Source organism: Bufo bufo, chromosome 7, assembly GCF_905171765.1.
Source record: "Bufo bufo chromosome 7, aBufBuf1.1, whole genome shotgun sequence".
NCBI classification, from domain to species: domain Eukaryota; kingdom Metazoa; phylum Chordata; class Amphibia; order Anura; family Bufonidae; genus Bufo; species Bufo bufo.
In genome coordinates this window covers 211,677,492-211,692,172 of record NC_053395.1, presented here as the reverse complement: position 1 = coordinate 211,692,172, position 14,681 = coordinate 211,677,492, and the positions used below count along the sequence as shown (strand labels likewise).

General features: G+C 40.2%; 1 protein-coding gene across 1 annotated transcript in view; it reads right to left on the bottom strand.

Annotated features, from left to right (window-relative positions):
* Nucleotides 1–14,681, bottom strand: part of LRP1B (LDL receptor related protein 1B) — a 1,344,280-nt gene that overhangs the window by 1,105,959 nt on the left and 223,640 nt on the right. Inside the window, exons 3-4 of the mRNA XM_040441523.1 lie at nucleotides 11,665–11,683; nucleotides 1,519–1,633 (exon numbers count right to left, since the gene is read on the bottom strand). Of these exons, the coding sequence (XP_040297457.1) occupies nucleotides 1,519–1,633; nucleotides 11,665–11,683 (134 nt within the window). The remainder of the gene's footprint in view (nucleotides 1–1,518; nucleotides 1,634–11,664; nucleotides 11,684–14,681) is intronic.

Genomic DNA, 14,681 nt, shown 5'->3' with positions numbered 1-14,681 from the left:
GCTGCTGCCTGTACCAGGGCTTAAAGGCTATGTACACCCTTGAAGGCAATTTTTTGTTATGACTGCATTTTACTCATTTTGGGCTAAAAATCATGTTTTCAATTGGCCTTTATTAAAAATATTGAGCTGTTCTGTCACAAAGGGTCAACTGTTTTTCTAACTATGTGACTGGTACTTTCATTTTCACTTTGTGCCGTCATCTAATAACCCTTCTCTCTAAACTACTAAGAGGTCATAAACACTTAGTAAAGGTTACCTTCTTATCAGTAAGATAAGGATCAAGCTTTAATGAGTGATTATAATGTCAGAGATCTGAGATAAGGAGTCCGTCTGCTCCCTAGATGACGGAAAAGGAGAAAAAAATCCACAGGCAACTAGTAGAGCATCTCAGCTCTGTATACAAAAAAGGATTCCATATTGTTAATAAAGACCAATTGAAAAAATGAATTTTTGGCTCAATGCTGTACAATGCAATATTTGAAAAAAAATTGCCCCCAAAGGTGTACATAGCCTTTAATATCTGGGACTGTCCCTAGAAAGGGAGGATCGGTGATAAGCAAGTTTGAGGTTTGTTCTTCTTGGTGGTGTGTAAAGCAACATATCTTATATACAGTGGTTTCTGTAAATTTCTTTAAAGGGGTTGTGCCACAAAAAAATATTTAACAGTTTTCAAACCAGCACCTTTGATGACTACTTTTGTAATTGCATGTAATTCTAATTTTTTATAGCTACTGAGTTATTCAGTGAAATATATCTGTATAGCGCCACCTGCTGTTTGCTCTTTTTCTAATTTCTGTGTCCTGCTCACTGAAACAGAAGCACATGCTTAGTTACACCCTTCAACTGCCACCAGTTGCAGCAAAAAGAGCACACTCATGAGAAAGGACACACACCCTAAGCTGACAGCTTGAAATAAATCCAGCAGACCATTTGGGGCAATTAATGGAAAGATCTCAGAATCCATGTGAGGTACAGGGCTGGTCCTAGCATTGTTAGAAAGTGGTTGTAATATAATACATGATGTCTGATTTTCATGTTTATATTATTCATGGGATAATCCCTTTAAGGCTTACATTTCTCACGATGCAAATTCAATTCCTTATGGTTGTATGCCATCAGAACCACCATCAGGCTGCAATTCACAACACAACCACTGGGTGACGTTTACAGACACAAGTGGGATAGACATCTCCTGACAGAGTATCACAAAATACATAAACAATGGATTATTATAAAACCTCTTTAGGGAAAGACAAGGGAAGTCTGTGGCATAAAGGGGCTATATCCAAGTAGATGGAGATCTTTTTTTTTTTTTTCATTAACAGCGCCACTTGTTTATGACTGTGTTAAATATCACATGGTCCACAACAATGCCACTGTTTCAACATCCCCCCATATTAATACAACCTTTTTAAGTTAAGACTGGTTAAAAAAAAATGTAAATTCAGCTATGCAACTTTTTGTATATTCATAACAAAAAATCTAATAAAACATTTATTTTGTCCAATTCACACTCACCCCGGCATTGTACCCCTTCATCGTATCCATCACTGCAGTCGAATACTCCATTGCAGAGCTTTGAGAAATGGATGCATGTTTTGGATCCAATGCAAAGTATGTGATTCGGGGGGCACTTATGTACTGTACCTGAAAACATAAAAGATATGGATGTAATTATAGATACACGGGTATAAGAAAGATATAGTGGGCTTAAAGGGGTTGTCCAGGATGTACACCTGTTCATGGTTTGTTTCTGGTATTGCAGCTAAACTCCAAAATGGGGCTGAGCTGCAGTTCCCCATACAACCTGTGGACAGGTGTGGCACTGTTTTTTGAAAACGCGGCCATGTTTTCCTAATGCTGGACAACCCCAAAAGCTAAAGCTGTTACATGACCATATTATATCCATGTGGCTAAGCAGTGGTATAATCATTACACACTGACTATGCCCTTTGACCCACTATTCTTTGCAGTAACCATTTTTAGGTGTTTGCTGGGCTCTCATTTTTGTAAACCTGCTCTTTTATGAACATGCATTTACAAGGCTGGGCTCTATGGCTACAGAAAAGATCAGTACTGAACAGGTGATACTTGTAATCCTTGATCCCCCACTTGGTTCCTCAGACTATGGAAAAGCTGCTAAAACTCACTTTCCTCTGTCCATACATATTATACAACCCAAGTCTTTAAGAAAGAAGTAAAGCGCAGACAGAAGACAGTATGAGTCTAGGATCAGACCACCCAACAGGTTCGTTTGTAGTCTGTAACAGGGAGACAAAGAGCTGTAGACACAAAACGGTAAGATTTTTCCAAAACAGTGCATAAAGTTGCTACCTATTCTATGTTAGATGCGTTGGAGCCATACCATTGTTTGGTTGCAAAGGTGGAATTTTAGTCTTCAAAGGTTTGAAAAAAATAATAATTTTACAAGCAAAAAAAAATGCTATTTTTCCTGGGTGGCAAATTTACATAAATGCATAATCTGTTCCTTACCAATAACTGTCTAAATAGCAAAATAAATATTTGTAGAGATGTTGATGTAAATCAGGTCCCATAGACAGGAAGAGTCAAGGTCAACTTGTAATTTGTGCATAACTATGTAGAAATGACTAATTAAAGGGGGTTAGTTTGATGCGTTCATGTCTCCCATGATAGCCATTCTGCTGGGTTTCCAGCTCTTCTCGAAATTGCTGATTTAGCCGCTCAGTGCTGAGTAAGAGACTTCTGTGTCTAACGTCTTCAAGAACTCCAGATCCCAAACATGTTTCATTAAGTCAACAAGGGAAAAACAATTATCATAAGGAAAGCGAACAATTACATGACATTGTCAAGTGTATTTACCGATGCAGCAGAAGTAACATTGTCATTAAACGGTTCCTATTGTGGGTATGGCCATACGGTCAGTTTTTTTTATTTTTTTATGTAGTTTTAAAAGTCAAAAAGGAGTGGATCATAAAAGGGGAGAAAGTATAAAGGATGGATACAACTTCTCCTCTTTTTTGAATTCACTTCTGATTTTGGCTGCCAAAACGGCACCAAAAAATGATGTGGCTGCACCCTGTGAATTGAGATTTTCAGCAGGTGTACCTGCAGTCTTCTGAAACTCTATTCCTCATCACTAGAGATTAGAGAATCTATTTGCAGATTTGGAGATTCAGATTTATTAGGCACAAAATTGAACCCGAATCGGACGAATTTTGTAAAATGGCGCCCAACGCATAAGCAATCAATAGTGCTCTGTCACCACCAGGCAGGAGGTGATTGCAGTTAGTTGCGGCCAAGCAATAACTGCAGTTTGTGGCGGCAACAATAAAAGTAGATACAGTTACACCTGACGCTGTATCAGACCGAGGGGACGGGCGAAGGGAAAATGAAAAAATCCATTAAAAAAATTTACAAAACAAAATAGGAGCTTTTCGTAAAATAATCTGTGTTTTAGAGGACTAGAGGGGGTTAGGGTACTTTCACACTAGCATTTTTCTTTTCAGGCATAGAGTTCCGTCACAGGGGCTCTATACCGGAAAATAACTGATCAGGCATATCCCCATGCATTCTGAATGGAGTGTAATCCGTTCAGTTTGCATCAGGATGTCTTCAGTTCTGTCGTTTTGACTGATCAGGCAAAAGATAAAACCGTAGCATGCTACGGTTTTATATCCAGCCCAAAAAACTGAAGACATGCCTGAATGCCGGATCCGGCATTTTTTCCCATAGGAATATATTAGTGCCGGATCCGGCATTCAAAATACCGGAATTCCCTCTCCGTCCTTCCGGCCTGCGCATGTGCAGACCGGTAAAAATGTGAAAAAAGATACAAGACGGATCCGTCTGTCCGCATGACAAGCGGATAGACGGATCCGTCCTTGCAATGCTTTCAGTCAGCGGCAGATCGGCGGAACTGCCCGCCGGATCACACTGCCACAAGTGTGAAAGTAGCCTTATATACCAATTTCTAGGGAAATTTGGGCAACCTTGGTTTGGAATAAATAGATTCAGACTCGAACCAAACCTTTTGAAAAATTTGGCAAATACAAAACAAACCGAATATTGAAAGATTTGCTCATCTCTACTCATCACGAGTTGTATGAAACCTCGCTCTGCTACATCTTTATACAGTATACTGCACAAATTTCCAGTTTTTAATGGGAAAATGACAGACAATCTAAGATGATTGTTATTGTGTTAGTCATGTTTCAAGGCCAAATGCCGCACAGTAACTACCATAGTATGTCCACTGTCCTACAATGCTTAGCATACATTACTGGGGAATGTTACAGGGAAGTAGACATTGCACATTATGGATCCATGTTTCACTAGTCTGAAATACAATGCCCATAATCTGCTAATGCCTCATATTGTGCCTATTTGTAAGGAGGCTCCAAAGCATGCCATATTATGGAGGGATTCTCCCTTGTAAAGAATTATATAACAGCAGATAGAGTGCCTACCGGTCCGTAATATGGACCCATCTGGACTTTATGTGAAGTACATGTACATCCATGTAAAAGTGCATGAGCCCAGTGTCTTGTGAACACCAGGGTTACCCATAAAATATTTTCTCTAAAATGATAGCTTCTGAAGCCAATATTTTTTCTCTGCATGATATCTGCTGGTTGCTGTCTGGGCTGTTGCATGTAAGGTGACAGCAAACGATCTCCATCCTCTGGTGTGATCCACCACCATTGAGAGATCCCTCTGTTTTACTGCAAATAACTACTATTGTCTTTGTTATCTTCAGAATAGCTTTCCCCACTCATAGCTGCTTAGGTCAAGATTGTGACTCACTATACCAGAACAGATGTGGATCCCCTGTATCACTTGAACAGATTTGACTTGGAGCTACTCCTAATGACATTATCTAAGTGGTCCCCCAGCTCCTCACACTTTAACTCCTGTACAGGGATCTGGACTCCTCTGAAGGGATACCAGTAGAAAGCTACCTCTTGGGGTTGTCTCTGATCAAGTGACTGCTGATCCATGAGGTTCAAGACCCAAGCATCAAGGGATCAGGAAAAATGATTGTCAGAGACAGGCCATGATCAGAGAAGGCAGAGTCTGTACAAACAGTCCAAGGTCTGGAAAAGCTGCTCAGGGTCAGAATGGAGAGCAGGCAAGGGTCAGGTCAGGCAGCAAAGGGTAAATTACAGAAGTGGGGCAGAAGTCGGTACACAAAATTGGCCGACAAATTAACAGCACACCTTTGCAGGAATCTAGTGTACTAGAACCTATTGCTCAGGCACCTCCCCACAGGGGAAAGTGCCTAAAGTATCCCAGGGTAACCAAAAATTGGCTGAAGAAGATTAGAGTGTGTGCACTGGCCCTTTAAAAGCTGGAGAGAGTGTGCATACCCTACAGGCAGAAAGAAGCATCACTGGCATGAAGTAGGCCTCTGCCTAAGTGGAAAAAGCATTGTTACTTTGTTGGCCAGGACCACAAGGCAGGGAGGGATGCTGGCAGTACTGGAACCGTGCCCACCAGGAGGAAAGACCGCTGCCTTAACATACCTCTTTCTACAGATTTAAACTCTGCCCCTTCTCTTTGGAACTTCCTTCACTAGGTAAGGTAAGCATAAACCTCACCTATCGAATGCCTTGTTTCATAAGGCAGTCCTATAAAAATTAGTACTGTCATCAAAAGTATGTTCCTGCAATAGGACATTAGAATTAGGATTGGCGAAGGTGGTGATGTTGGTGGTGGTGGTGGGTGGGGTTCCTGATTGTCCACACTTAAATACCATTTTGCTTTGTTTAAGGTAGATAGGTCAACGACTCTGTACTGATTGATGAGCACCATTTTCCTAGCACGGAGCTCCATATCCCTCACATAGTCATAGATTGTAAAGTTAATGTGCTGGCTACAAACACGGGCCCCTAGATGGTGCTTAGGAGCTCACATACAATACTGTCCACACACCTCCCGACCACCAGCTGCTTTAACTCCTTACACCCAAGACCCGCCGATCCTCCACATGAATCACATCCAACGAACAGCAACAGATGTTTGTATTGTAAAACTTATTTTCTTTATCAAATATTTCCATATACAATAGTAAATGAGACATTGTATTCATACCAGCCCATTAGATGTTGCATAAAATCCTTTAGTCCATTTATAGCAGCATCAGCACATACACATCAGCTTGGCTCACCGCAGAGATGGACAAGGCGTGGTGCACATCACCTCCAACATTTCAGGAGCAAGCCCTATTTCTCAAGCTAGCATGCCAAGAACTATCAACCCCTTACATGGGGCTATACTCAGGATGGAATACACGTGATCCCGTACCTGATACAATAATCATATAAAACATATATAGGTAGTATATATCAAAGATAATTTCCCAATAAAATTTATTACCATTTTATTCCAACATTTTAAATTATTCCTGCCTAATCCTAGCCAGCTTTGGTGGGTCAGAATGTTTCACGCTGCCAGCGATCCTACATCGAGCGAGCCAAAACTGCAAACCTCACCAAAAATTGTATCTGCCAGTTAAAATCATTTAGTAACACATCTTCTTTTTTCTAATCTCTTTTTATTTTCTGATTATAGATATTTTTTTATTTTTTTTTCTAAACATGAATATGGGGGCGGCCTTCTTGCCTGAGCTGTTCTTAACAGCATTTACACAGCATTAATACATTTGCTTTATGGCAGCACCATGGTCCATACACACAATGTCAGGAGGGGACCCTATTGACTTCTATGGGAGAGTTTTCTAGGCGTCTTCTGTGACCTGTGCAGAGGTCATTGTACAAGGAAGGAACAGATAAGATTTGATAATTACCTATTGTGAATGGAGGGTCCTGTCTTATCTATACAAAGATCAATCAATGAAAGATCAATACTTCATCTGTTCTTTGGGTCGTGTCTCGCGCCTACTGACTATCCATCCAGAGACGTGGCAGATGCCATACTGCTGCTTATTCTTGTGCAATTATCTATACACAGAAGTGATATCATTACAGGCCAGATTAGAATGACAGATAAGCAGATAACTGCAGCAAAACGAACCCAATTATTAGACATAGTGGCAAGTGTGAAAACTGCAGGATTTTTGCTTTTAGCTTAAATATAAAAAAGGGACATCAAAAATTAAAAACATGAATAAAAATGATTTAAAATTATGTCAAACATAAAAAAGTGATTTAAACAGCAGGTCATTTTCTGATGACACATTCCCCTTAAGACCGCCAAGGTATTTGCTATTCAATGTAGCAATCTCTCTCTGAAATAGCCTGACATGTATCTGATGGCTCTTGTAATACGCACCATCTTATGTCATACTGTAGACTCCAAAATGCTTTGCCACAGCCATCTCTCCATATTTAGCTTTATAACTTTCCTTCAGTTCTGTAGCGGACTTTCCATTATTTGTCAATGTCTGTATTACTGACCTTATTGCAGAACGATGTTCATTAATCCTTATAAGCACTGGTCGCGAGGTCTGGCCAACATAAATAACCCGCAAGGGCACTTAATCATATAGATGACATTTGAACTCAAACTGGTAAAAAAAAAAAAATCTTCTAATCGTTGTTTTGTCCACTCACACGTCTGCAACTGCAACTGCAAATTGCGGATCCGCAAAAATCTGACACCGGCCACGTGCGTTCCGCATTTTGCGGAACTATAATAGAACATAGGACATGTTCTATTTTTTTGCGGCGCTGTGGAACGTAAGTGCGGATGCTGTCCCCATCTTTTGAGGCCCCATTGAAAATGAATGGGTCCGTACCCGCTCCGCAAAATTGCGAAACGGATCCGGACCCATTTTGCGGATGTGTCAATGGACCCTTATACTGGAATGGCAGATGTGGTCACCTCTAATAATGCCATTGCAATTTTGACAATTCAAGCAGGGGAATGTACACACATCTGTTTTGACATTGTTTGGGTTGCACATCCGCCAAAGCTTAGGAGCTTACTGCAATCATATGCTGTAAGCTCCCCCTAGTGGTGGCTATTGAAAGACATCTTTTTCGTTTTTGTCTAGGTAGGGCAATTGGAGCTCTATGTTAGAAAAACGAAACTCGAATAACTATCAAGAAGATAGATTTAGAACTTATTCAGCTTACAATTTTGGTGATGCCCTAACAATATACGTTTAGGACATCACCATTTGATGTTAATGTTTTTGAACCAGGTGATCTATCTTTATCCAGTGAGGATATATTTGTTGTCCCAGCTTAACATTTTGGAACAAAAAAAAAAGAGAAGATAATCAAAAATGGACATTCACCCCCAAGAAGAAGCATGATAATATTGACTGCGGACGCTAATGTGTACGAGGCATAAATGAACACTTAAATACAAGTGGTGGAAAGAAAACATTAGAAACTGCTGAACAGATTTAAAGTTTATTTAGCAAATTAAATGCTCAGTGAAGCTCCTTTTTTGGATGCAAATGAATGCTTTGTTTCATGGCTGTGAGTGAAGTGTAAATTATACTCTGTCAGGTCAGTATCTATAATTAAACACAGCAATACCTACTTTATTAGTGCACAGGAAAAGAGAATGCGACGTTCACCACCTTTTTCATTTTACGAGTCCCCACCGCCAAGCCCAACACACGCCAAGCCCAACACACTGCTCTGTCTCTATGGCCCTTGCCTTCTACAGTAGCGTCCATATGGATATTACCTACAGCCTCACTGCACCATGAGCAGATGATGTTGATTAATGACTGTAATTAAGAAAAAATAGCACAGTATTTAAGATGGAAGGACTAATCTATACAACTACCGCTAGCATCTTCCATTTTTATATCTTAAGAGGAGATTGAATTATTTCTGCTGGCTTTAACGAATAATATTTAAATAAATTAGGCCATCAGCTCACATTTATGAGCTCAATAATGCAAAGAGTTCCAAAATGTCAATTAACCCTTTTCTTATCTGGCAGACCTTCAACATATTGTGACGTAAGACACTTTGGAGGGGATAGGACAAGGAATTTGTTGAGCTAAGAAAATTAGTTAAAATCAATGGGAAAGAGATTATGGGTGGAATATTTCGGTGTTCATTTTGGATAATGGTTGTGAGAAACCAGAAAAAAGTGGTTTCAGCAGGGTCCGTGATCCTGATAAGAGCTAAATAATGGTGATGGACACTTTAATAGGATTGATCTGTTCTGAAATACTCCTAGTTTAGATCTGATCCATTGAAACCTTTGGTGCCAACTTAGACTTGCCATTTCTGTCATCAAAGCATTGATTAGACACTACTAGATAAATGTTTGGTAAGATACCATATGATCTGGAGACTTAACATGGAAGAAGAATATGTTTAACATAAGAATATTCACTACAGCCCTCTCAGGACCTTTCACACAGTGATGCCAACATCAGTTCATTTTCTCTGATGTGACAATCAAGGATGACTCACTCTAATGTTGGCTAAGAGAGGGGAAGAGGGAAAGGAGGAGGTTACACAGCTCAGTCGAAGACAACAATGGACCAGGAGCACATGTATCCACCCTTCAAGAGGACCTCTCATCAAGAGATGTTGTTTAATTGATACCAGTCATGGAAAAATCCTCACAAAAGGGTCTCTTTAGAGAGCACACCAATAAGGATAGTTGCTTACGCTCACTTTTGGAGTTGGTGCATGAACACTTTCTGAAGGCTCCCACGATACCCAGCGCCATTGATGTTGCATTCCCACCCCGCACTGCATCGGCAGTCTTCTTTTTTTTTGTATAATTGTTTATGTCATATTTAGAATTTTTTTTTTGTGTGGTCATCAGCTGAATCCAGATGGTTTCTCTTGGTGATAGCTCTTCTTGAACTTTCCATACATTTCATTATGGACTGCACTTTCTTAAAATATAAACTCTGAACACTATTGCGACAACTCACATCTAATCCATTAGGTGTCTACATATAGACACCTATAGCATAAATGTTTCCTGACAGAGTATTGCAAAATCATGTGTTTTTTAAAGTTGATCATCTTGGGCTACTCTGTCTTGAGACGGCACAGTAAGAAAAGGCACCCTAATGGATGCATCAAATTGTAACTGTTATATTATGAACTTTCTTAGAACTTACAAGGCCAATATGGGCGATCTGAATAGAACCGATTGTGCAGATGATTCCACTCCAGAACATAACGCAAACTAAACCCCCGATGTAATACATTCAATCCTTACAAGTAAACATTTCTGTAATAAAGCAAGTTAGTACGCTTCATACCAACACAATATTTTGTCAGAACATTTTCTCTATTTGAACAGCAGTTAGTATGCAAATGAAATCATTATTTATTCATGCATTTTTTTCCTTTCACAGTCAGAAACCCATATGATCTCCTACTGTAATTCACTGCAGCCTTGATTTCACTACACACTATTGCTATTTTTGGGGTGATGCACATTGTGTTTTCCCTAAATACAGAAGATATTGGAGAAATGGATCTATGTTTTATCATGGGCATTCATAATCCTATAAATTGACCTCACTAATGATGTTGGCTACAAAGGACGCTCCCAGGCCTATACATTCATGTTCTATTCCAAGGCTAAGCCAATTCTGAGTTTACAGAAGGGATTTACATATGAAAAGATGAATAAAAAGTTCTGCTAATGGCTCAATGACCTCTATAGGAAGTGAACAATTGAACTGATTTCTATAAGAAGTGAAGAGCTGAGAACATGTTTTTTTATAATACGTAGAGAGAGGTGAGAAGAGGTGAGATGTGTCCATCACTTTTTGTCAATGGTGGTATTTTGTTTGCTAACTGCCTCCTGCCATTTTAATAGAGATGTTCCCTTTCATTGTTATGCTATCATAATGGTGAAATATCTGCTGCCGCTGCCCCCGGACACAGGCAAGGGGAAACATGCATCAGGGTAGGCGTCATCTTGGAGTGTGGGACGCAGTACGGGAACTATATTAAATTTTTGTAGAACCACTTGCAGGTTATTGTATTAGGCTTGTGATTTTCTTTGCACTTCATGATTAGCCTTTTATCTGCATAGTCAAATCTCTTGTTAAATATATGCATACAGCTAATATTGCCAGTCCTGTCTGTGTCCCTCTTCCTCCAATGATGTCACATTTTTTGCAAACCCTCTTTTTAACTGTTTTTAACATATGAACTTATTAATCATATGAATAGGGTTGAGCAAACCTGGAACTGCAAAGTTCGGGTTCGTACCGAACTTTGAGAGTTCGGGTACCCGGACCCGAACCCAGACTTTTTCACTGAAGTTCTGGTTTGTTATTCGGGTGATTTTATTATTTTCCATTATAACATGGTTATAATGGAAAATAATAGCATTCTTAAGACAGAATGCTAAATAAAATGGCCATTGAGGGGTTAAAAATAATTAAAAAAACTCACCTCATCCACTTGATCTTTCTTCAGGACATGCAAAAGGACCTGCAATGACGTTACCGCGCTCACCACGCAGGTCCTGCAGAGAGAAGAGGATACCGGCTGCGCGATCAAGTGGATGAGGTGAGTATTTTTAATTATTTTTAAGCCCTCAATGGCCATTTAATTTAGCATTCTGTCTTAAGAATGCTATTATTTTCCGTTATAACCATGTTATAACGGAAAATAATAAAGTGAAGTTTGGGTCCCCATTGTCTTTAATTTTGTGTCAAGTTCGGGTCCCGAACCTGAACTTTGACCTGAAATTCGTCCGAACCCGGCAAACCCGAACTTCCACGGTTTCTCTCATCCCTACATATGAACTATTCTAATTATGTGTGGTCTGGTCATTTTTGTAGGTTTGTCTAAAAAAAGTGTTTTCTAAACCACAAATAGGTTAACAGGTAGAGAAGAGATGAACCAATTTCTTAAAATTTGATTCAGAAAAATCAGCCAGCGCACTCCATTTGGGTTCAAATAAATTTGACTTGAATCAAAAGTGCCCCTATTACTTAAAAAAGTCTCTTGCTCTCTTCTTGATTCTCCCGAATCACACAAAATTTGGGTTTTGGAGAATCAGAACTTTTAGAATTAATTTTCAAATGTTAGAATTGATTCTCTCATCTCTAGTTACAGGATTAGTGATAAATGTCTGATCGCAGGAGGCCTCACCACTGGGACCCCTCCAATAAATAGAATTGAGGTCCTAAACCCCTGGTTCCTCTTCAGTGCACCACCGCAGTGAGGAATAGCTTGAATGGAGTAAAGGTTGATCATGCATGCTGGCACACATGGCTCTCATAGACTTCAAATGGATCGGCATTGTGAATTCTTGACATTTTCTCTGTTATGAAGTAAGTAAAAATGGGGTACTTGGGACCCTCATTCTAGTTTTCATAGGGGTCCCAGCTGTAGGGTCCTTAGTGATCATACAGTACATTTATCATCTATCCAGCAGTTAGATTATATATGCCCATTGTTGGGAAATAATATAGCTTGCTATATTCAATGAGCCCCTGAGGAGCCGGTGCCCTGATGAGATGTGTCACGGTGTACCCCCATCGGGCTTTTGCTTCCTGGGGACTGGTGCAGTGGAAAGAGGATTTTAAAGACTCAGGCCAGAAGTAAAGGAATAAAAGTCTCTCTTCACTCCTGCTGAACTTCTGGCTAACAGCTGTAGGCTGATACTTGTAAATATAGGTATCCATTCTGTAATGCAGGCTTTGAGTTGGTCTGGCCTGGATGTTATCTAGGTGGTAGGTGTCTGAAACATAGCCCCTCACTTGCAGAAGGGTCTGTAAAGCTGTAGTTTGCTGGGCACTCTACTCTCTATAACATGTTATGGCTTCTAGGAAAGTTGCATCTTGGGGGTTTTGCAGTCTCTCTGGAGTAATGGTCTCACAGAACTTAAGAATCGTATCAATACTAGTCCTTATGACCCTTGGAGTAGGAGCGATTGGACCGGCTTCCTTCCTCCTCATTGTCCTAGCTAAAGCGCCCCCTCCTGACAGGAAAAAAGACCAGCCTACTCCTACTAAGAGGAGAGGAACAGGGTGGTTGACTCTGTTGATGCCAACTATACCTTGTCATTCTGGTCTACAGAGCACAACAATACATAACGACCAGTTGCAGATGCCCCCAGGTATGGGGTACTGCACTATAGAGACCAAACTCACAGCTTGCGTGACCAGATACATTTCTGGAAAAAAAAAAAAAAAGGACTCATGTACTTGCATAGCATGTTTATAAGTCAAAAAAATAATGCAAAGAATACACAGATTAAAAAGCAGTTGCATCCATTAAAATAAAATAAAAAAGTAAGAGCAAAGATACCAGTGAATTTGCATGACCTGAGATAAACGAGGTCAGTAAAGCCAGGATGCAGGCTGAATCCTGAGCAGCTGAATGATAATAGCATCTGAAAACAATGACCTTCTCTATTCAGCAATTATGTGGAGAGACTACCTAGAGACTCACAAACCTTTCATTATAGCTTGTGTATTCAGTCTTCATTAATATTTTTGCAAAAAAAAATATTTCCAAATGTATTATGAGAACAGAATGACAGAGAATGCCGAAGCCTCTGTATTTACTCCAGAACCTGTTCCGCTCAGCATCTATTATTTATACTTAAAGGGGTATTCTCATCTTATTGATCACTGTTAAATCTGTTAATGATTTAACAGTGATCATTTTTCTAAATATATTGAATTAACTAATTCCCACCCCTTAGAAGAAAATGAACATATACTTACCTGACTGTTGTCTTCCGTCTCCCCTGGTTATGGCCACCGCTCTTCTCAGGAATCGCGGTGGCCGTGCTTGCGCAGACGACTTCTTCTCTTCTCCCGGCCGGCCGCGCGCAGTCCAGAAAGCGCATGCCGAGGCCGCGCATGCGCTATGGTAATTTCTTCCTGGCCAGTATAGTATAATTGCCAGGAAGAAGCCACCAGGGCGCATGCGCGGCCTCGGCGTGCGTGTGCGGCCGGGAGAAGACTTCAATCAAGATGGAGCCCGCCTCCTGCCGAGTGCCGAAACCAGGAAGTGGACAGCGCGCCGGGAGCAGGTAAGTATGAAACGGCGTGTTGAGAATACCCCTTTAATACATTAGAGAAAGCTAAATGATGGACCACTTCCTATCTGCTTCTTATAGCACCACCATATTCCACAATACCATACAGAGGTACACTCTCTGCCCCCAATTGGGATCACAATCTAAATTACGTAGGACGGCAGTCTGACTACCTGTATATTTTTGGTGTATGGAAAAAATTACAAAACTCATGAAGATGCTGCTCTTGGTTAGATTCGCTGCCAGGACCCCAGCTCTGCAAAACACCATGCTCACCACTGAGCCACCGTGCTGTCTGACTTCATTTCACTGATGGTATATAATGCTACACTACAACTAATCAATTAGATTCTATTATATGACAGAGCCTCCTTAAGGGCGCAGTCATTTACTAATAACTATACCCATCAGCAGCTTGCCAATTTTGCAAAGTTAGATGGTGCAACCTAATCAGGTACATATTTGACCATCCTTACCTTTCTTCTTAGCTAAACATATGTTCACCATGAGTTGAGCAGCTTATCAAAGCAATGTGATGTTGCGATATTGCGTCACAAGATGCCTATGTGCAGCCACCCAGTGGTTATGATGTAGATTGCAGCCTGTCCACGGTTTTAATTAGCGTATTGCAATACTGTATTGAATTGGTTTTATATGAAAATAGAGTCTTTAGCCAAATAAGAGCTAAGATAAAGGTGGACACGTCTTTAAATTGAAAATCATGAAATCAC